The sequence below is a fragment of the Sorex fumeus genome, unplaced genomic scaffold (genome assembly GCF_029834395.1).
Source record: "Sorex fumeus unplaced genomic scaffold, SorFum_2.1 ptg000034l, whole genome shotgun sequence".
NCBI lineage: Eukaryota > Metazoa > Chordata > Mammalia > Eulipotyphla > Soricidae > Sorex > Sorex fumeus.
The window spans coordinates 35,525,484-35,549,002 of record NW_026606091.1 but is presented as its reverse complement, the minus strand read 5'-3'; the positions used below and the strand labels follow the sequence as shown (position 1 = coordinate 35,549,002).

Here is a 23,519-nt window from a genome sequence, read left to right as displayed (position 1 = left end):
TTTTCGGGACAAACATCCTATTTAAAATCATTCTTTTGGGGATGGACAGATCACTCAACGGGCTAACTAAGCCCTCTGCATGCAGAAAGACTGGGTTCATTTCAGCACGACATGGATCCTGGAGCACGGCTAGAGCACCAGGCACAAAACTGGGTGTGGCCCCAAAACCAAAAAATTAATGAATCTTTTACAAGTGACAAACCTGACTTCAGAAAGGACTCAAAGGAATCCATATCGGTCCCCTTCCTGCTGAAAACAAACTATATCATTTCCTCCAAAAAGAAAAAGCAGGACTGGGAGAAAGCACAGTGCTTAGGACACATGCTTACCATGCACTTTACATGGGTTCTGTTCCTGCCACCACATGAATGTGAACATGGGAGGGGCGCAGCCCTGGTGGTCCCGAAGCACCACCAGGTATGGCCCACATAAACCAAGAATCACTAGTAGGGTGCTCGGACCTTCTAAGCACTGTTTGGAAGCCCTCTTCTCTTCCCCTCCTACACCCCCAAATGGTATAAACATTACAGAATTAGAACAAATGAAATTAATATGCAATAATCCAGATCAAAGATTTGCAAAGTGCACTGACAACAGTCCACCCTTGCATCTTCCCTGGTAACGTCTGTCTCCAGGGGAGCAGAGGCAACCGGAACCACTGACTCACCTCTCTTCCACCCTCCATCCCGAGCACCACCCCCTCCCCTGCCACACAGCACACAGGTGAATGGGTTCAGGGCCAGAAGATGGAGATGACTGGCTGAAACTACGACTATGTCCAAAGCCAGGACATTGCCAATGAACCGTGGGCCCCTTCCACTGCAGAAATTAAGTCTCAATGAGAAGCCAGAAAGAGAGAGGGCTGGCAATGTTCAGGGAAACACCGTTTGGAGAGGCATCCTGGCTTGGGAACATAAGAACCAAGAACTCGGACATGGGGTTCCGTCACTGCAAATGGGGTGTGGGGTTCCTGATCTGAACCACAACAGCTACCTAACTGGACTGAACCTTGATCTGATGATCAATTCAGAGGCAAATTTTGCATCATTATTTAGCTTCCCCAAATGACTTGCCTAAGGGGGTGGGGTATGGGGAGAGAGTCAGAAAAAATAATAATAAAATTCAGTTCTCTGGATAATTAGCCTGTTCATTCTGCATGGAATAACATTCTTGGTTTTAGATCAATTCTTTGACTTTTAATTAACTGGAGCCTAAGAGCTCAATCCACTCTAAAGCCACTAACAAATGGATTTCTCAACCTGTCAGCCAAAAATTAGATTTCTGAGGCAAATGCTCACTCACTGGGTCCTTGGAGTAACTCAGGAGTTTCCCTCTCCTTTAGGGTGTGTCGTTTGCAAACTGCAGAGAATCTTTATATAAACTGATCGTTCCTACCTTAAAAGAGACAGCAATTGTTGGTGACTTCACTCTATGTGTCTCACCCTCCCCTTGTCTGGAGACATTTCCATAGTCCCTAACTCCCAAACTTTTAAAGCCACAGCACACTATCATTTCATCCATGATATGACAATATTTTCCTTCCCTAAGAAGTTTATACGACACGTTTCACTCTTTCCAAGGGAAGGATATTAAAATCGAGGTGTTATCCCCCTCCTCAGAATTTCTTGAGTTCCCAGGAAAGCTACAAACCTAAACTGTAAGCATCACAGGCCAGAGAGAACGTTAGTAAGCCAGAGCACATGCTTTGCGTGTGTGTGTGTGTTTAATCTGGGTTCAGTCTTTGGCACCTCATATGCCCCTACCAAGCAAGTGCCTCCTGACCCCTGCTGGGTGTAGTCCCCAAACAAACACGCCAAATGCTAAGTCCCAGTATTATAATGGGTAGAAATGTTAGTTTTTAACCTGGGTTAACACCAAGTGGATGTTTCCTATACTTTCGGTGCTTGCTTTTTTTGGGATACATCTGGTGATGCACAGGGGTTACTCCTGGCTCTGTACTCAGGAATTACCCCTTACGGTGCTCAGGGGACCATATGGGATGCTGGGAATCGAACCTGGGTCAGCCGCGTGCAAGGCAAATGCCCTAACCACTATGCTATTGCTCCAGCCCCCTATTCCCGGTGCTTTCTCCAAAGTTTGAAATAGTTGAGTTTTGGAAGGAGCCTGGGGAATTCTCGGGCCACCTGAGGTGGCACTCAGGGGCATTTCGTGGCTCCACACCCAGGGGTCAGTCTCAGCAGTGTGCACAAACCATGAGACACTAGGGATCAAGCCCACACCTCCCACATGCAAATTATGTGCACTAATTCTCAGGCCCACAGTTCACTTTTATCCGTAAGTATTTTTGTCCTGTTTGGGGGTCACCCTTGGCGGTGCTCATGGGTTACTCCTGGAGCTGTGCTCAGGAGTTGCCTTCAGTGGTGCGAGGGGGAGTACAGACAGTGCTGTGGATCAAACCAGCTCCACCCACATGCATAGCTCCCTAACCCATTTCCCTAGCCTAAAATTTTCATTTTTTGCTTGACAGGGGCCACACCCCAGGAGCTATTCCTGGCTCTGTGCTCAGGAGTGACCCTTACTCATGGAACCATCTGTGGTGTTGGGGTATTCAAACCAAAGTGGGGGCAGAGTGCCTTTACCCTTTGACCTTCCTCCACCCACAAAAAAAAAAGCTTCTTTTTAATCAATTCTCTCAAAATTTAAGGGTTTTTAGAGTCAAAATGCCAGAGAAGGGACTGAAGTGATAACAGCGGGTAGGGTGTTTGGCTTGCACGCAGCTGACCCAGGATCGATTCCCAGCACCCCATATGGTCCCCTGACCAATTCCTTGGTGCACAAGTCGGGAGTAACTCCTGTGCAATGCCAGGTGTGACCCAAAAAGCAAAAAAAAAAAAAAAAAAAAAAAAAAAAGCCAGAGAAAACGTAGAGGGGTGTTATGGTACTTGCAGTGCATCCCACCAACCCCAGTTCAAATTCCTGGCACCAGCCCACGGCACCCACAGGAATCACTGCTGATCACAGAGCCAGGAGCAGCAACGCTGGCCATGTGTCCCCGCCAAGCCACCAAAACTGTTCTTAAACTGTTAACTGTCCAAGAGGCGCATGCAAACACACATGGACACAGGCACAGTGGCCGCAGGAGCTGATACCTTGGGCAAGGGCATCAGGGTGGTACTCGGGCTCTTCCTCAGGGGGGCTCTGCAGGAAGTACAGCTGCTCGGGCAGCATGTTGGCGATCTTCTCCTTCCCCAGCACGTGGCTGCTCAGAAGCGGGCTGACACTCCACTTCACTTTCTCCCTGTTCTCGTGGGCCATGATTTTTTTGGTCCGCGCCTTGATGTTCTCCCAGCACTTCTTCAGCTGTTTGAAATCCCGCAGCGACACGCTGGGCTGAGAGTTGTACTCGTGGGCCAGGGCCTGCCAGGTACGTTGCTTGAGCGCGATAGTTCTTGCGTCGCTTTTCTTACATTCCAGCACATACTTATACTTTTCTACTAAAGCAAGCAGGATGCTCTTTTCCAATTCTGAGAAGTATTTGGCAGGCTTTATAATTTCGTTGTTTTGCATTTTCTACTATGCTTTGTCCTGGCCGTTAGCTAGCCTGCAAGAGAAATGTGAAACAGTATTTACTCACCCCAGCCACAGAAGGCATCAGCAAATCACTTCAAAGCATCATTCTGACTTGATTGCTTTGCCTTGAATACAATATTTTATTTCCCACTAATGTGAGATTCTATTTTTCAGGAAAACTTTCAGGAGTTCACTAGGAATGAAATTTTACTCCAAAGTAGATTTTCAAGTAAGATCCTCTGTTGTAGGTCTTGGTCATTTTGTGCATATCTGGTATGTAAGGGGGAAAAAAAAGAAGAAGAAAAGTTGAATATCTGTGAGGAACTCTAATTTGTTCATTGGTTTCTGCTCAATGTTAGGAAACATATAATTTCACAAATTTAGAGCTAGGCCACTTCTGAGCTAAACAGCTTTCTCAACATTTTGTCACAAGAATAGCCAATGTGTAACCCCAACATAAATGATCACATAAACACCAGTAAGATTTCAGAAACATCAGGAAATCACCCATCTGGGCTGAAGAGATAACACAGGGGTTGAGGCTCATGCCTTACACATAGCCAACCCTGGTTTGACCCCTGGCACCACCTATGTTCTCCCAAGAATTGCAGGCATGAATCTTAAGCAAAGAACTAGAAGTAGCAGACTGTGGAGTCCTACTCAGGAGCAGTCCCTGACCAACACCAGGTGTGGCCCAAACTCTTTGCCCAAATAAACAGATAAGATACATCAAAGTGTGGACTCCTAAGCAAATATTTTTATATCATTTCAGAGGTGCAAAGGCCTGGGCATTCAATGATTGAATTCCACACTTCTCTTCTCAAATGGGGGAACCAAAAGCTAATAGTATCCCATGGACTGCCCAAAATTGCCAAAATGGTAACTTGAGAAATCAGACTGCCCTTATAGTCTAGCATTATTCAGTTTTAACATACCAAACAATAACCATTTCATTCATAATCCCTTAATAGTCTTATCCACATAGGATAGGTTATTTTTAATTGTATATTATTCAAAATTTTTGAAATATTATATTTCCTCCATTTTTAACCTAAAGTTTATACACCTTTCTGTATTTTTCTTAGTATAAATTATATATACTTAATATACACTTTATTTGATATACACATACATATTGAAATTATTACTGCAGACAAGTTAATAAACTATCTCCCTTGCAGTTAACTTTCTTAATTTCAGTCATACCAGGCTGTACACACACCTGACTGTAACTTCCGGGTCTGCGCTCAGGGATGACTCTGGGAAGTGCTAAGGGACCCCTATGTGGCATTAGGGATCCAGCTGGCTCACCTGCATGCAAGGCCCCCTCCAGTTTTCATTTGTGGGGGGAGGGGAGGGGAGTGAGAGCACCTGAAATCAAGTCTCAGCCCATTTCCAGTATCCAATATAACATTAACTAGTAATTATGCCTGTACATCTAGATCTCCTGACTTTTCCATCCTACGCAACTGCGACTTGCGACCTTTCTGCAATCCCTCACCTTTCCTCTCTCCGCCTCCAGTCCCCTGTGACCACTGTTCCACTCCGCTTCAACACCTGCCACAAGTCAGAATTCTTAGTATCATTTCATAACTATCCCTTTGGATTTTCATCTGAGACATGATGCCGAAGGTAAACTTTCCTTCATATGGCTTTGCCCATGACCCGAGAATCACATCACCTTTAACGTGTCTCAATCTCTCCATCTCTGATTCTAAGATGCCCACCATGTATGTATCTGGTACGTGGAAATCATGCAAGAATCACCCCTGGGATGATTCTGAGTCATACTGAGGACTCCCTTGGATCATGAGGCTGAGCTCCCATTTTCTCATACTCCCCAGAGCTGAGCCCACATTTTCTCATAGAAGAGGTGCTCAGCCAAATGTCTTATTTCATGGAAACCACATGTGTTTCGTGACCTTAACTCTCCCTCTTAATCACTTCTTACAACATTAACCTCTCAAATAGCAATACAGTGAATGTTGCTTGCGTCCCTTTGTAGAGATGGTCAGCATACCCCAGCCCCAAAGGACTGATATTTCAGAATAACAAGCAAGCAAGCATCAAGGTACTGGTGATGAGTCCACTTCAAACCAACCAACCCGTATCAAAATCAGGAATCTACTGAAAAGGATTTGCACATCAAAGAGGGTGAGGGTGATGCATCAGAATCCTCCGTGAGCTGCATTACGGATTCACTACCAGGATCTCACCATTCTACAAGGAAGTGATCATCCATATCAAGAGAGGGGTTTGGCAGGTGATTCCATTTCACCAAAACTCTTCAGTACCACCTTCGAGAACATCATGCGACAACTGGAATGGGAAGGAACGGGAGTGAAGATAGACAGTCGGCAACTACACCACCTCTAAAAACACCAAACATTAGCCAAGCAGCACAAATGCTGGCAGACTTCGACCATGAGTGTGGAAAGGTCAGACTCCAGCTGAATCTCACAAAGATAATGTTTATGAGAAACGGTCTCGTTCCTGACGTTCCATTCGCTCTTAACAGAACGAACATCTCCGAATGCAACAGTTATGTGTACCTAGGTCAAGAAGTCAACATAACAAATGACTTGGCACCTGAGTTGAACAGGAGGAAGAGAGCGGCTTGGAACGCCTTCAAGAGCGTTGAAAAAATAGCTAAGAGGACGAAGAACCTCCGGCTCCGGGCACATCTCTTTGATTCCACTGTTCTTCCTGCATTAACATATGCCTCAGAGTCTTGGGCCCTACGAAAACAGGATGAGAATGCTATTCGCATCTCCCAAAGAGAAATCAAAAGAGCTATGCTTGGAGTATCACGGTTCACTCATATGAGAGAAAGAATTCGGAGTTCCGATCTCCATCGATGGTCAAGAATCAGGGACGCTGTCTCGTTTACCAAGGCATCGAAAATCAGATGGGCTGGACACGTAATGACATTTGGAGACGACCACTGCACTAGAGCCATTACTGACTGGATTTCACAGGACGTCAAAAGACCGCGTGGCCGCCCACCTACAAGATGGTCAGACTTCTTTGTCAAGACCCTGAACGATCGGTTTGAGGTTCTTCGTGTTCCTGGAACAAACAGATGCCATTGGGCTACACTAGCACGCGACAGGGACGAATGGAGATGTTACTGGCGCCAGCTCGAGCAAATCGATGAGTGACGGGATGTCAAGTGATCAAGTGAGGGTGATGGACAGATGGAGGCAGATAATCTCAATATCAGCAGTGGAGAGACTGAGACACGTGTTAAAGGTGATGTGACTCTCGAATCACTGGCAAAGCTGTGTGCGGGGAAACTTATCTCTGGGAATATGTTGCAGGCCAAGACATTCCCAGGCCTGTGTCTCAGTCATGCTGCTCCCTTTCTCCTACAGTGGCCCAACTAATTTTTCACCTTTATTGATACATCTAATTTCTATAAATCAATGCTGACCCAAATGACATGCATTAAAACAAGCCACTTACGACATATCTCTTTTGTGTTATTTCTACCTGCCAAGATGTCTGCATCCAACTTTACTTGTATAGTTTTTATTATGAAACTAATCAGTATCTTGAAGATTCCTAAACTACACAGCTTCTAGCGTAGGTTCTGATCTAATACTATTGCCCAACTCCTTCTCAGGGTCTGTTTTGGGGAGTATTAAATGATATAGTGGAGATTCTGACAATCTCCTTTCCTCTACCTCCCTTTTCTTTTTAAGAATCATTACTGTAGGATTGAGAAATCTTTACAAACTAAAAAGGAACTACTGCCTATTCTATTCTATTCTAGGTAATGCTGTTATTTATATACGTATATATGTGTATATATCATATGCTTTTTCTTAATATATCCCCTTTTCCCTATCTTTATTTCAAGATAAATTAAAAGAGGAATGATGCCACAAAAGATGGAAACACTGAAGACTTATGTTATATCACCATCTGTCCTCCAGAAATGATGAACCAATTTACATTCCCACTAATAGCACAAGCATGTCTGTTCCCCACTTCATTTACTCTTTCTGCTAACATTTTTTTTTCATTCTGTGCCAACTGGGGAGGTGAAAACATGTCAATTCATTTGTTTAATGATATATGAATTCCAGCTCTCAGACACATAAGTCACACTCTGAACAAAGTCTCTGAGATACTTGGTGGAACTGAAATTACAGGGAATTAATTCCAAGCAATTTAATCATTCTTCCTCACGATGGACGCAGTACCACTATCTGCCACCGGGTGGTGGTGGGCTCCTGGGGAGCCTAAATTCACAAAGGAGCCTCCCCTAAGTGTGGCGGGTTGAATCTCTAATTACTGCAAGAAAGCAGGTAACTTTCATGGAGATGTACTGTAGGTCATACCCTATACTGTATGCTTGCTCCATATGCACTATCACTTAATACTCCCCAAAACAGACCCTGAGAGCATGATTTATTATACTACAATATTTCTGTGATTTTTTTTAATGTTAATAAAATACCAGAAGAAATCATACAACCGCTCTCAAAAACAAATACTCATAATTACCAACACCTGGGGACCATTAATAGCCTATTAACTAAACTGTTATTTAATCACTAGCTAAGTAAATCCGGAGCTACCAATTTACTTTGCTTAATTTTGTAGAACAGCAGGTCTCTCTGGGCTGCGTAGTTCCGTTCGGCAGGTCTATAAAGGGATTCTGGTGTGAGTGTGCCCCAAGGGCCTCTATGGATTCCTAACCGCCTTGTGAAGTAAGTTGCTTCTCCCCTAATCACCAATGACTGTTCCTCTGTCCCAGATAAGAGATGCCCCAGAACTAACATGCCTGTGGCCCCTCCGTCAGGAAGTGGTACAGCCTGGATTCAAACCCTGCTTGGTTTTCATTCTTCCACCAGACCTCAAGAGCAACAGCCTCCAACAGCCCTGCTCAAAGTCAATCAGCAAGCCAACTGTCCTCTTGGAAAGATCTGTTCCACCCCACTGGAGGGTTGGCTCCTTTGTGTGTGTGTGTGGGGGGGGGAGGAGTGGGGTAGCATGACCTCTTGACTTCTGACTTCTAGGTCCCTAGAAGCTCAAACCTAGAACCCCTTTCCCCGCTGAGTAACCACAGCTCTGAAATCACCTCTGCTACAGTAGACCTGATTAGAATGCACGTTTGAAAAGTGAACCCAGAAATGATCTGGAACTTTAAAAGGGTTCTCGCTGCAGGGACACTGGCCCTCTGCTGGAGCACTTGGCAGTCCTAAGTAAGCAAATCCGTCCTGAAGTGAGCGATCTCCAGGTGTGGCTTATTAATAGACACTTCTCAGCTGGAAGACACGTTCTCCTTTAGAAACACTCCGCAATGTCCGTAATTGGTGAGAGATGACACGGTAACAAGCCTCCCCTGCTGCCATCAGCTTTTATTAGAGAGAGGCTGGCCAACCCTGTCTGTCCCCCAGCTCTGCTCTCCTTTGTCCGTTGTTCGGCTAGACAGTGCTCCTCATTCTCAGGCATGGGGGGAGCCCCGACAAGCAGTCAGGTGACCGTCACACATGGGGCCCTTAGCAAACATTTAATGAATGAATTCATTTTGATTTGCGCATACAACTGCCTGCCGTGTGCAGAGCAAGTATCCCTCCTAATAAACTGTCAGTACACAGAAAACTGCACAGTACAAAGGGCCAAATGAAATAGCAAAAATCCAAAGGGCATGGGCGTTGTTTCCCTGGGGCTCCTCAGAAAAGACCCATGGGGGAAGGGACAGGGGTACGGGTGTGGGTATAATAAATGCTCTCAAAGAATTCAGAGGAAACAGCACAGTTTCCAAAACAATATCACTGGTTAAACCACCAGCAGACTGTAGTAAGTACATTTAGTATATACTTAAAAAAAAAAAAAGGTATCTGTTAAAATCTAAATATCTGTATCCTGCCCTCCCCCAAATATTCATATACTGAACCCATAACATCTAGGGCCTCTGAAGAGGTTATGAAGGGCTGGAGAGATAGTACAGCGAGTAGAGCACTTACCTTGCATGCAACGGAGCCAGGTTCGATCCCCGGCACCACATATGGTTCCCCAAGCCCCGCCAGGAGTGAACCCTGAGCAGAGAGCCAGAAGTACTCGGAGCACCACCAGTTGTGGTCAAAAAACAAAACTAAACAAGTAATGAAGGTTAAATGAGGTCAAAGGGTGGAAACCCGGTTAAAGGGCATCGGTGCCCTTACAAGAAAAGACAGCTGAGGGCTTGTTCCCCCTCCCCCACAACTCACAACGAGGCCCAGTAAGCCAGCATCCACCTACAAGCCAAGAGGTCTAAATGACACCTGCTTCAATGGCACCTTCACCTTCAAAGTTCTACCTAGCTCAAAGAACTATGAGAATATAAATCCCTGGTAAGCTGCCTCATTGGTAGCACAAAGACAGCCCAAGCTGACGAACACACCTTCCAAAGAATGTCACACACCAGGGTCACACTAAGTCCTACATTTGATCAACGCTGGAGAAACGTTCCAGATTTTTACTACTACTGCACTTTATGGAATAGGAAATTTTCTGAAGTCAGTACTCAGAAGAGGACCGTGACTGAAGAACTGCTGGGCTTGTTCCCTAAACAGAAACCAGGGCATTAGCACTTTGGCACTGTCCTCCCATTGTTCATCGATTTGCTTGAGTGGGTCTAGTAACGTCTCCATTTTGAGACTTGTTGTTACTGTGTTTGGCATATCAAATATGTCACAGGTAGCTTGCCAGGCTTTGCCATGTGGGCGAGATACTCTCGGTAGCTTGCCAGGCTCTCTGAGAGAGGCGGAGGAATCGAACCCGGCTCGGCCGGGCTGGCTGCGCACAAGGCAAACATCCTACCGCTGTGCTATCGCTCCGGCCCAACCAGGGCATTAGTGAACTAAGACCAAAGCGGAAAATGCTCTGTAAAGCAAAGCAGACATAGGAAACCTAGGCTCAAACCCCGACTTCAGAACTCATCCAGATACACCTCAACATTATCCATTCAACTCCAGATGCTTCCTCTGGAAAATGGGGATTATTCCCCCTTCTCTGCTTTGTTTTCTTGTCACAAACAGTCTGGCAAATCAGAATACTGAAGCAACAGAAGGCTGAAATACAGATCCATGGGTTGAAGACATACTTTACAAGCTGCAAGCCCTAGCACTGCCTGCCCCTCTGAATACTTCCAGGAGTGAACCCCCAAGCACGGTAGCTGCCTGAGCATTGCCAGTGTCCTCCCCATCAGCCCGCACTGAAGAAATAAAAAAGCAGAAGTACACTAGAGCTTCAATCAAGGTTAGTGCTTTCTCCCATTTTCCACCAATATTATACTGCTTCCAAAAAGGAGAGCAGTGATCTGAATACAATTTATACTCAAATCATTAGCTCTCTTATGTTACACACAAACACACACACACACACACACACACACACAAACACACACTTCAACAAATACATCATGAGTTCCAGAGGCTTAGAATTCTACAATACGCAGGAGAGGTGAAAAAAAAAAGCTGACCTATTGTCTGGAAGTAGAGGTGATATGCAAGACTGTAAGAAGGAACTGCAGGGAACAGATGTTGCTGTGATTAAGGATGAAGCGCTTAGAACCTTCCTAAGAGACATTATGAACAACAGGGCATTTGAGCCAGATCTTTAGGAAAGCAGAGGCTTCACAGATCTGAAAGGGCAGGGCTGAAGGAGAGCATTCAGATAAATAATGAATAAGAAAGGCCCTGAACTCTGGATAGCAGAGGATATTAATGGAAAAGAGGGGCCATACCCCAGAGACTCTGAAATAGATGATGAGGCTGGGTGTGTTTGCTCTAAGATGGGGCTCAGGAGAAAGCAGAGGCTAAGAGGAGACGAGAGGAGACACCAAGATGAACAGAGCACCTCATTGTTTCTTGGGGTTTGGTTTGGTTTGGGCTTTTTTGAGTCATTCATAGGGCTTACTCCAGGCTCAGGGATCACTCCTGGCAGGGCTTGGGGGACCGTATGAGGTGCAGAGGACCAAACCTGGGTTGGCTCATCCAAGGCAAGTGGGTAAGACCCCCTCATACTATCTCTATATTTCTAAAAGTTGAAGAGATCATCATCCACCAAAGACCTAAATCCATGCAGCACACTGCAGGACAGGCTGGGGACAAAGCAATCTGCAAAGCACTGTGACAGAGATGTGCCCAGAAACAATATTATAAGGTTGGAGGGAAGAAAAAGAGCCTTAATTCCTACCAGAATCCATTAAAATGGGAATTAACGTTAGAACAGGATCAAGGCAGGGACAAAGGCTGGAGAGTTGGGGATAAACTCTTGCATGTGGCTGATCCTGATTCAATCCCTGACACCATATGGTCTCACAGCATACCTGGGAGTGATCTCCAAGCAGAACCAAGAGTAATCCCTAGGCATCTGCATAATCCCTCAGTATTTGCATAATGCCCTAAACTGGGTATTGTGCAAACCTCCTCATCTTAAAATATAGATATAGATACAAATATATAGATGTACTTAATCTATCTAAAAGCCAGGGTTAAGACTTGATAAACACTCAAAGAAAGAATGTACAGAAGTGATAGGTAAGGAACCAGAGAGAGAGCTTAAAGCTGGAGCACAGTGGAGTTCATGCCCAATTCAATCAGCTTAATCAATGGCTGAATAAATAGCAATGCTCCTACATTTAAAAAAAAAAAAAGCTGGAGCACATACATTGCATGGAGAGGCTCAGGGCCACCAAATTTGATCCTGGCATTGTATGAGTCCCCACCCACCCACCGCAGAACCTCGAGAACGGAGCAGCCTTGCAGTCCCTGGTTAAAGCACACAGGCTTTTATTTATTTATTTTAGCAACCACGTGAAAATCTTGAGGTACCCTGTAAGCCTTTTTACTCCAGTCTGTAAAATACTCTCTACAGTACGAAGATGTAGGCCCATACGAGGCGCAGGCCTTTTTGAAATGACTGAGAGAATCCATTCTTAACCTGCGATAAGATGGATGCTGCTTTTTCTCAGCCTGGACTGGGCGATTGGGAGGGCTGGGGCCATAGCACAGCGGTAGGGCATTTGCCTTGCACGCAGCCAACCTGGCCAACCTGGGTTTGATTCCTCCGCCCCCTCAGAGAGCCCGGCAAGCTACTGAGAGTATCTTGCCCGCACGGCAAAGCCTGGCAAGCTACCCAAGCTACTCATGCCTGATATATTCGATATGCCAAACACAGTAACAAGTCTCACAATGGAGACATTACCGGGCCCGCTCAATCAAATTGATTATTTTTGGGTCACACACAGCGATGCACCAGGGTTACTCCTGGCTCATGCACTCAGAAATTACTCCTGGCGGTGCTCAGGGGACCCTATGGGATTCTGGGAATAGAAACTGGGTTGGCCGCGTGCAAGGCAAACGCCCTACCCGCTGTATTATTGCTCCAGCCCCAGCACACAGGCTTTCAGCATTGCCTGGGAGACAACTCCTCCCCCCAGCAAAATAGAAATCATGATTGATAGGTGGGCTGAAGTTACCATAACACCATCTCCTAGAGGAAAACCTAACAATACATTATGGTTCCTATCCCAATCTCTTTCTCCCAATTCAGCACCCCAAAGCGAATGTTTTCTGGAACAATATAGATCCTAACATGTTAAAACTAAAAAAGAGGTCAAGAGGTTAGTTTAAAAGGCTGCAGCACATGCTTTGCATGTGGGAGACCCAGATTTTATCCCTGCTATCACATGATCCTCTGGTCACTACTGGAAGTAACCTCCATACTATGAGCCAGAAGCAGTTCCTGAGTGCTACTGGGATGACCCAGAAACCAAAAAACCAAAAACCAAAGTAAACTAAAGAGACCTCAGTCCAGTACTCTCACTTGGTGGATGAAGAAATGAAGGCTCAGGACAAAACGGGGGCTGTGGGCATTCTAGGAACACGAGGCTTTGTGGTTTGTTTTAACCTTTCCACCTACATCTCTGGAACCCTCTTACCAACGAGTTGCCCTAGTGCGATCTACCGTTAAGCCTTCCCCACTGTTCTGTAGAGTTGAGGGCACTGCTTTCAACTCTGACATCAGTTACTCTGTGACACGAGACAAGTCACCTTTCCTGCCTTCACATCAACTTCTCATCTCTCAGATATAACATTTAAGTGGGCAATCTCGAGGGTCCTGCCAAGCACTGGCAGTCAGTAATGTACAGTACAGCTGCCACAAAGGGCGTTCCTGCGATCCATTCCCACAGTTCTCTGCCAAATACGCATAGAAGGTATTTTCTGATTATTTATACAGTCGGAAATACGCATAGGAGGTATTTTCTGATTATTTATACAGTCGATGGAGTCTAGGAAAAAGACCACTGCGACAGAATAAGCAGAATTTGCTGCTTCTAATGCTCCCTTTCCTTGTCGTCTGCCACCCACTCCAGAAAGCCATGCAGCCTGGGAGTGTTTATCTAGATCCTGTGCCTGAGTGACATTGTGAACAGAATCACTTTTGTGTTAAAGACAAGGGCGCCCACCTTCCATCCTGTCCCTTCACTCTCATGATTCCTTCTGCAAAGCAGATGAAGAAGAATCTTCCAAGTCGTGACCTTACTTCCCCTCCAGAGACTTCCATCCTAAACCATCTTCCCACCCCCACCCAAATTCCCCTGAAAATCCCTTAAACCAGTATTCTCCACAAAAAAAAAAAGAAGAAAAAAGAAAAGAAAAAGAAAGAAAGTATAAGCGTCCTGTGGACTAAGTACTCCATCCTCTATTCGCTACCTCTCAGCAACCACTACTGGTCCTCCATTCTCCAGGCCAACAGGATCAAAGTATGCCTCGTCCGGGGCTGGAGCAATAATACAGTGGGTAGGGCATTTGCCTTGCACACAGCAGACCCGGATTCAATCCTCAGGATCCCATATGGTCCTCTGAGCACCACCAGGAGTAATTCCTGAGTGCAGAGCCAGGAGTCACCCCTGAGCAATATCAAGGGATCAAGGGTGACCCTAAAAGCCAAAAAAGTATGCCTCTTCCTGCAGCGCTCAGAACTGCTCCATGCCACCAGTCTAGAATCACCCTCCAGGGTCTCTCTAGCAGATGGTGAGTCCCTGTGGCTCCCAATTACATTTTACTTGTATCTATTTAATATGCAGTAGATGCTCAGCGTATGTGCAAAAGGGCTGTCACAGAGAGCCTCTCTCTCTCCAACAGCCTCATCCTCTCCCGCAGCTCCTCACAGAGAGAAATCCAAGTTCTCTCTGGATTTCCCATTGTCTACCAGTCCCCTCTAAGACAGGTGTTGGTTTGAGTGCACTCCACAAATCTCAAGCTAAACCCAAACTAATCCCTTATTCCAAACCTCTAATTTCTGATTATTTCAGCCACACAAACCTGGCACAGAGTAGAACCCTAAGCATGCTCCCTCATCTACTCTATCATAGAGCTTCCAGAGGGGCCGGGGACACCTTTCTAGTGAGCTTGGCACAGTCCTGTGCATAAAAATCTGACAGTTCCTTCAATTCTTAAGTGATACAGTCCAAGCTTTTCACCTGCCACTCAAGTTCTCTCTGGATCTGGCCCTGCTTCCATCCTTTCCTTGCTCCTACCCATCCCTCTCTACAGACCCTGGCTACTCATTAATGATACCAGTCCACCTCACCTTCAAGGCCTTGAACCAGCTGCGCTCTCCTGCCTCTACATGTTGGGCTTCTGCTTGCTGGAATCCTTCCCCTCACCAAGGGTTTATCTGCATCCCTCTACGTCCAACTCCTGTGCAGTTTTTCATGATGCTGTCCTCAACTAACACCCAGACTGTTATGTTTACTGATAGATGTTTCCTTTTAAAATGTGTTTGAAGTTGTTTACAAATACTACAACTGATTTTTGCATACACTACAACTAGATTTTTTTTTTCGAGAGGCGAGGAACCACACCTACTTAGCAGTGCTCAGGACACCGTGTGAGCCAGCTACTAAGCCTCCTGCTTGCAAACCAGGGCCAATCTTGTGAGTGACTTCCCTGGCCGTCGGGTTTTTGTTTCTTTAATATCAGGGTGAAAACGAAAGTATCAAGGCAAAGACATAAGGGTACGAAAGACATAAGCCAGGAAGCAGTGCAGCATCATAAAATCTCATGCTCATCCTGTCTGAGGGAGAGGGCCATGAGTGCTCTTTTCCCATGGACTTAGTTACTCTGAGCGCTCACTGCTGGCTGCCTATGACTATACTATAGTACTTCCTACATTTTTTTTTGTAATTTTCTCTATCCCCCCTCTCTGGACTTGTAAATTCTTTTTTTTTTCTTTTTGGGTCACACTTGGCAATGCACAGGGGTCACTCCTGGCTCTGCTCTCAGGAATTACCCCTGGTGGTGCTCAGGGGACCATATGGGATGCTGGGAATTGAACCCACAAGTGGTTAGGGGGAGGAATGGCAGTTAGGACAGAGAGGGGCCACTATGACATCACTCTGGACAAGAACTGAGTGCTGAAAGTGTTGAAAGGAGGTAAAAAGATAAACATAATAACCTTTCATACCTGTATTGAAACCATAATGCCCAAAAGGAAAGAGAGAGTGACAGTGAGAAAGAGAAAAGGGGAGGGGGGTGGGAGTGGCAGGAAGGAGACTGGAAACATTGGTGGTGGGAAATGAACACTGAAGAGATGGTGCTGGAACACTGTATGACTAAAACCCAATCAGGAAGGGACAGTGTAGGAACACTGTATGACTAAAACCCAATCACTAATAATTTTGTAACTGTGTATCTCACGATGATTCATTTTTTAAAAAAATGATGTCAGTGGACTTTAAAAAAATTAAAATATACGGGTGAAAGTTTGGGAAGACAAAACACAACAACAAGAAAATTATTGGTGAATGAATGTCACCAAGGACAGGGAAAATGTATGATGAGCTTATTGAGAAGCTCATCTCAATAAGCTTCCAAACATTTGAGAAGACAGTACTTGATCCACACAGATGCACCTGGCTAAGAAATGCCAGAACTAGAACTCCCTTTCTCTCCCTCCCCCTCGTCCCAGTCAATACTTTGTGTGGTGCTCCCTTTATCACTGTGTCCAAATAGTCCCTCTTACAAGCCTATCCCTTGCAGTAGGAGAAAAGGGAGTCTCCTAAGCAGTGCTCAGGGAGGTCTGTGGGCCATCTTGAACCCTAATTGTGCAGCCCGAGCGTTTGGAGGTCAGACCCTGTAGGAAGATGCTCAAATGATCCAGAGGTGCTTGGGAGACAAGATTACACTCAGTGGTGCTCTGACGGGCTATATGGTCACAATAAGTGAATTCTGGGCCACGCACACACATGGCATGCATCCAGTTTTCGGAACCATCTTTTAGGCCCCTGCAATCCTTCTTGAGAAACTAGACAAGTACAGGGGTTAAGGCACTTAACTTGCATATCGCTAACCCCAGTTCAATCCCTGGCAACACGTATGGTGCCCCAAGCACCCCCAGGAGTGACCCCCTAAGCATAGAGCCAGGAATAAACCCTGAGCCTGTGAGGCATGGCCCAAATCTACCCCCCAAAATCCTTTTTGATAGCCATCCAACATGGCCGACCCGAGTTCGATTCCTCCGCCCCTCTCGGAGAGCCCGGCAAGCTACCGAGAGTATTCGATATGCCAGACACAGTAACAACAAAGTCTCCATTGGAGACGTTACTGGGCCCGCTCGAGCAAATCCCTCTTTCAATAGTATCATTATTCACAATAGCCCAAACATGGAATTAACCTAAAAGCACAGCAAGAAAATATTGACTATAAATATTTGTAGTCAATGAAACACTACTTTCTCATTAGAGAACATGAAACCATGCCTTTTGGGGCAAAAAGTATGACTCGGGGTGATTATGTTAAGTGAAATGAGTAAGGAAGTAAAAGACAGTGATGAGATAATTTCACTCATGTGCAATATAGGAGTAAAGCAAATGAACTGGCAAAAACCAACAAAACTGACTCTTAGACTCAATGAAAACCACTGTGTGTAGGATAACACTGTTTTGTCCTTCCTGCATAGCCTCAGGTAGCTTAGGTTTATTGGGATGGCCACAGTACTCCCATTCCTCTGTGTTTATTTGTAACTTCTTTCTTTGTGCTCTGTTGTCTTGTAAAATATTGTTTTTCTCTTCTCCCTAAGTCCTTTGCATAGTTTATTCAGAGTCATGTCCTTTTTGTATGGACACAAGAAGAGAGTATATGCTATGCCTTTGTAACATGACTCTCAGTGACATTTTCCTCCTGGGCATCTGTTCTCTCGACCTAAGCCTCAGGGCCCTTACTTCCTAGCCCCCCAAAAGCAGGGTCCGGACGAGCGACTGAATGGAACCAGGGCAAGCAGTAAGCTATGTGCTACCCTGGCCTGGCCAAAGTGCCATAATGCTTAAATATAAGAGCTTGGTCATGGACAAATGCTGTCATGATTTGACAAAACACCTTAAGAGGTATTTTGCCTGGAGCAGTCAGGAAGGGCTTTGGAATACCTTTTAGGTGGTGTTACCTTTGAACTTGGTGAGCCCTCAGGAAGGGCTTTATTATATATATATATATATATATATATATATATATTTTGCTTTTTGGGTCACACCCAGCAATGCTCAGGGATTACTCCTGGCTTTGCCCTCAGGAATCACTCCTGTCGGTGCTCAGGGGACCATAAGGGATGCTGGGAATTGAACCTGGGTCTGGGTCAGCTGCTTGTAAGGAAAAGGCCCTACCGGCTAAGCTATTGCTCCAGCCCCGAGGAAGGGCTTTATGTTGATTTTGCTACCTGACTGGGTGCAGAGTGGACCAAGAGTGCTGGGGGGAGTTGGAGAGACAAGAGAATTGGGGGGGGGGGGGAGAGAGGAGAGAGAGCAGGGCAGCAAGACAGACCGCAGAGAGGCTAGCTAGGGGGACGGAGAGAGAAGAATGCAGAAGAAGAATACAGGAGCAGGCACGTGGAAAGAGAGAGCCCAGGCTGGGAGATGGAGCATGGAGCACGGAGAGATGAGCAGGAGAGACAGAAGGAGACAGGAATGAGGGGCAGTGTGAGACTAGAATGGGAGGCTCAGAGAGACCAGGGCAGGCGTGTGGGGAGAATGGAATAAACGGCATCTGATCAATCAACTGGCTTGGTCCTCCTCCACCATCTGCCCCATGGCCGGGCCCACCCCAGAACCTGGGACACCAGGGTGAGCCATCGGGGCCACCCCCTGGCCGCCCTCAAAGGTATTACACAACTGCGGTTAGCAGAAAGAAGAGTGGGCTGGAAGGAAACAGTAGAGGATCCTTTACTGAAGTATTTTGATCATTCCATTAGCCATTTAGTGATAACAAGCAATGTAAAAGAAATTATTTTGGGCCTGCTACGGGGGCAGGATTTAGGGGTGGATGGGAAAACGGAGACAATGGTGGAGGGAAAGTGACAGTGGTGGTGGGGTTGCTGTTGGAATAGTAGTATATGCCTATAACAAATGTATCATGAGCAACTTTGTAAACCTCAGCATTTAAATAAAGAATTTCAGAAACTATAGAAGGGTGTATGGCCTTTTAGGAGGTTCAAGCACCCAGCTCTGCACCTCATGGAGTAATGTTACGATGACATGGGATCTCTCCACAGCAGTCCTTCCTTTCTTCTGTACACCCCCATTCTCACAAGGCTCCCTCTCTCGCCCCTCCCCTAAACATCCCAAGTCTTTTTTTTCTTTTTGGGTCACATCTGGCAATGCACAGGGGTTACTCCTGGCTCTGCACTCAAGAATTACTCCTGGCAATGCTCAGGAGACCATATGGGATGCTGGGAATCGAACCCAGGTTGGCCGCGTGCAAGGCAAAGGCTCTACCTGCTGTACTATCACTCCAGCCCCAAACCCCAAGTCTTTCTCTGTCCTATCCTCCCCCCCACCCCCCACAAACTCCCAAACCAGTTCTCAAGCCTAATGGGGAAACTCTGTTCTTGGAAGAATTGACAGCAATTTCCTTGGGAACACAGCCATGTCACCTGACATCTGAAACACACACCTCTGTCCCCAATACTGTCCGACCTGGTGTGAAATGTCCAACCTGAGGCTCCCTACATCCACTCACTGCTGGTCTGACACTGCACACCCATTTGCAACCTCAAGTGCCAGGGCACCTAACACACACACACACACACACACACCCCAGATGCTGAAGCAACGCGGGGAGACTCAATCCTTCACTGTTCTCTTCTCAAAAAGAATTATTAGTTATGTCATTTACAGCCGCCACCTCCCAGCGCCGGCGCGATTTAATTAGGTAACTCCTGCCAACTGCTTAGTACCTGGGGCCTGGTACACAGGAAGTGCCCGCTCCTGAGCTCGATCCTTTGCCTGCATTATTTTGCACAATAGCACCTGGGAGTAGGTATTAACACCACGCACCCCCAGTCCTCACACCCTCAAGACAGACAGACACACAGCCACACACAGACACACAGACACACACACACACACACACACACACACACACACACCCATTTACAGACTCAGCCGCCAAGGTTCCGAGTACAGTCGCTTTCCCAAGGTCAGGCGGGCACGGCTGTGATGCTCGTGCTGGGCCTCCGAGTGAGGGACCCAACACGGGACACGAGAGGGGCTTCCCGGAAAGAAGTCGCGAAAAGCGCGGGGGCAGCACAGCGCCGGGCATACAGACAGAGGGGACCCAGGCCGGGGAGGGACGCGGCACCGCGGGTCACCTGGCGCCGTGGGCAGCGGCTCCCGCAGCCCCGGGGGTCCGACGCCCTTGGGGCTCAGTCCGCCGCGGGCCGATCCGGCTGGCCCGCGCCCCTCGGGCCTGCAAGGGAGCGGCGGCGGCGGCTCGGCCCCGAATCCCGCCCGGCCCGCCGGCGCCCCGGGCGGGCCCCCGTTTCCAGCCGGGCCGCCGCGGCCCCGCGGGGCCAAGGAGCCTCCTACCTGCAGCGGCCGCGCGGCAGCCACGGAGACCGGGGAGGAGCCGCCGCGGCGCGGGCGCGGGCGCGGGCGCGGGCGGCCGGGCCGGGGAGCGTCTCGCAGTCGGGGCGGCCGGGCGGGCCGCGGGCTCCGGAGCGCCGGGCGCGGCGGCGGCGGCGGCGGCAGCGGCGGCGGCGGCAGCAGCGCGCCCCCGGCCGGCCAGGCCCAGCCGCGCGCGCGGCGGCCACAAAGCCCGGGAGCCGCCGCCCCCTCGCGGGCCCAGGGCGCGGGGGAAGGCGGGAGGAGAGCGGCCCCCGCGGGGTCCCCACCTCCCTCGCACCCGCAGCCCGGGCCCCCGTTCGCCTCCCTCCGCACCCCTCGTCGGCGGCGCGCGCGTCCCGCTGCCGCTGGGGTGCGGATGGGGGTCCCCTTCTCTCCCCACCTTGGCGGAATCGCTCCGGAAGGACCTGCCACGCTGTGCCGGGTTTCCATGAACACCAACAAAAGGACGCATTGGTCACGGGCGCGGGGAGGCCTGCGGCTCGGGAGTGGGCGCGGGCCGCGGCCCCAGGGAGACAGCGCTCCCCTTTCTTCGGGGACTCCGGGTCACTCGCACGCCCGCCCGGGCCTCCGCCGCGGGGGCTCAGCGCCGAGTTGCGCGGGGGGGGGTTTGCTGCTTCCATTGGCCGCCGCGCGTGTCTCCGCCCAGGTTGTGCGCTCCGAGGGCGGGTCCTGGGCCCACCTGGCCCGGCCCGGATCCCAGCCAATGAATGCACAAAGCTGCCACCGAGGCACGGGGCTCCTCTTCGGACAACCCCCTCCTCCCAAGGCTGGTGGCTTCGGTATATTCTTTTGCGCTCTCTTCTTTGGGATGATATGGTCCCTGCTCTGCCCAAAAGGGCCGAGCGGGCTCCTGAACTTTTTTTCTTTGTGTTTCGGGGTGGCGCTGAAATGACTCGAACAGAAAATGAAACACGGCCGCAACACGCTTGATTGAAAGGACTTGGGAGGAAACGTGATGTGGGTTTTCGCTATGTGCACAATTATCAAGCAACCTCGTAAGTCGTTACTGTTGCAGGCAGAGAGCGGAGGGGGCCCCTTGCCCTGTACATCACCAAAAACACTGTCTAGAATCAAACCAGCACAGAGGCACGAAGGTCTTTGAGACAAAGACCCATGTGAGGGGCCTGGGAAACTTGAGAAGCGAAATTCCAGTCCCGAGCCTCCAAGGAGGAGAGCGGTTTCACCCGCTGAACCAAAGGCAGAGCAGAGCTAAATTCTTAGAATTCAAAGAACACTGACTTGGGGGCAGTTATAAACAGAGAAAACTATATAAACTAATTCGACCCCAATAAAAATGCTCATCTCTGCCTGAGATGGGCACTTTCTTCCTTTTCTTTTCTTTTTTTTTCTTGGTTTTGTTTTCAGGCCACACCGGGTGATGTTCAGGGGTTACTCCTGGCTCAACGCTCCCTGTGGTGCTCTGGGGACCATATGGGATTCCAGGGATTGAACCCCCGCCGGCTCCATGCAGGCAAGCACCCTACCCATTGTACTAGTGCTTGGGCCCCAGATGGAGACTTTTTGGGGTGCTGTTTTGGTATTCTGTAAAGTGGCAGGCATCTCTGCCTCTGAAGTGTACTTTATGGCACGTGTTCTCCACCTTGGAATTAACTGCGTCTCTGCTTGGGATGTGTACTTTGCTTCTTCCCTTTTGAAGATGTCCATGCTCTCTCTGTCACGTATCTCCTTCTCTCTCTTCACATTTCTCTAGACAACATTTTTTAAATAAATTAGTCTGCCTCCACTATTCCTCCCTGAGAGTCTTCTCTGTGAGGGAAGGCAACAGATTTGGAAAAAACCTGGCAAGAGTTTAGAACTGACTTTCCTTTCCTGCAAAGTGCAAGACCTCACTCCAGCCTGGGATCTGGGCACCCCCAGAATGTGGGCGGTGGGGATCATTTCCAATGTCAAGCAAAACAAGTGTGATCCAGGTATGGTTTGATGACCACCCTATGGACTGGTGGACTGTGAGGTCTGTACCATGCAGGGGCTCATTGCAGACCCTCATCAGTTCTAAACCATATCAGGAACTTGCCCTGGTGACCAAGGGGGGTTAGAGGGAAGCAGTAGACTCACTTCTTGAGGCTGCCTTCTCTCTCTACTCCACTTCACATTAGTCACCCAGGGAACCCTACTTCTCCTGGGAGTCACCTCTCCCACCTTCAACAGTACAATGTAAAATGAAGCAACAAAGTATAGCCTACATTATTTTTGTTCTGTTTTGTTTTTTGCTTCGGGTCACATCCGGCAATGCTCAGGGGTTAGTCCTGGCTGTCCACTCAGGAATTACTCCTGGCGGTGCTCACAGGACCATATGGGATATGGGGATTGAACCCGGTTCTGCAGCATGCAACGCCCTACCTGCTGTACTATTGCTCTGTCCCTGTAGAGTCTACATTATTCTTACCACTAAAAATTTTTTTATTATGCAATTGACCCCTTTTTAAATTTTTTTTATTAAATTTTTTTAATAGTGAGACATCATTAGGTACAGTTGCAGACTTACACATTTTTCTGCTTGGGTTTCAATTACACAATGATCAAACACCCATCCCTCCACCAGTGCGTATTTCCCACCACCATGGATCCCAGTATCCCTCCCACCCCCCATCCCCCCCATCCCACTCTGTCTCTGTGGCAGGGCATCCCCCTCTGTTCTCTCTCTCCTTTTGGGTGTTGTGGTTTGCAAAAGAGACATTGAGTGGTATTCATGTTTGGTCTATAGTCTACTTTCAGCATGCTTCTCCCATCCTGGGAGAATCCTCCCAACACCTTTATTTGGTGTTCTCCTCTTTATCTGAGCACCCTTTTCCCCTAGTCTGTGTGGTTGGCCTCCAGGTCATGGAGAATTGACCCCTTTTGTTGACTTTACCCACAGCTCTATTTCACATTTTTGTAGGATGGAATAGAGTTTGGGCTCCACCTCATGGTGTTGGGAGCTCTTCCAGGCTTTGTGTTGTGGGTGGCTCCCAGTGATATTCAGAGGGTGATGTGGTACCTGGTCTCCAGCATGGGAAGCATCTGCTCAAACCTTTGAGCTACTGATCTCCCACTCTATAGTAAGCCATGAAGGGGCACACATCATGTTTAT

General features: G+C 47.9%; 1 protein-coding gene across 3 annotated transcripts in view; it reads right to left on the bottom strand.

The window, feature by feature from the left end:
- MSANTD3 (Myb/SANT DNA binding domain containing 3) overlaps positions 1-21,138 on the bottom strand; it is a 31,391-nt gene extending 10,253 nt beyond the window's left edge. The window contains exons 1-2 of one of the 3 annotated variants that reach the window (XM_056117368.1): positions 20,808-21,138; positions 3,111-3,562 (exon numbers count right to left, since the gene is read on the bottom strand). In XM_056117368.1, coding sequence (XP_055973343.1) covers positions 3,111-3,528 — 418 coding nt within the window. In that variant the 5' untranslated portion in view covers positions 3,529-3,562; positions 20,808-21,138. Of the gene's footprint in view, positions 1-3,110; positions 3,563-9,509; positions 9,582-20,389; positions 20,536-20,807 lie in introns of those variants that run through there. The other 2 variants (XM_056117369.1, XM_056117370.1) reach the window with 2 other exon arrangements.
- Positions 21,139-23,519: the final 2,381 nt, after the last annotated feature.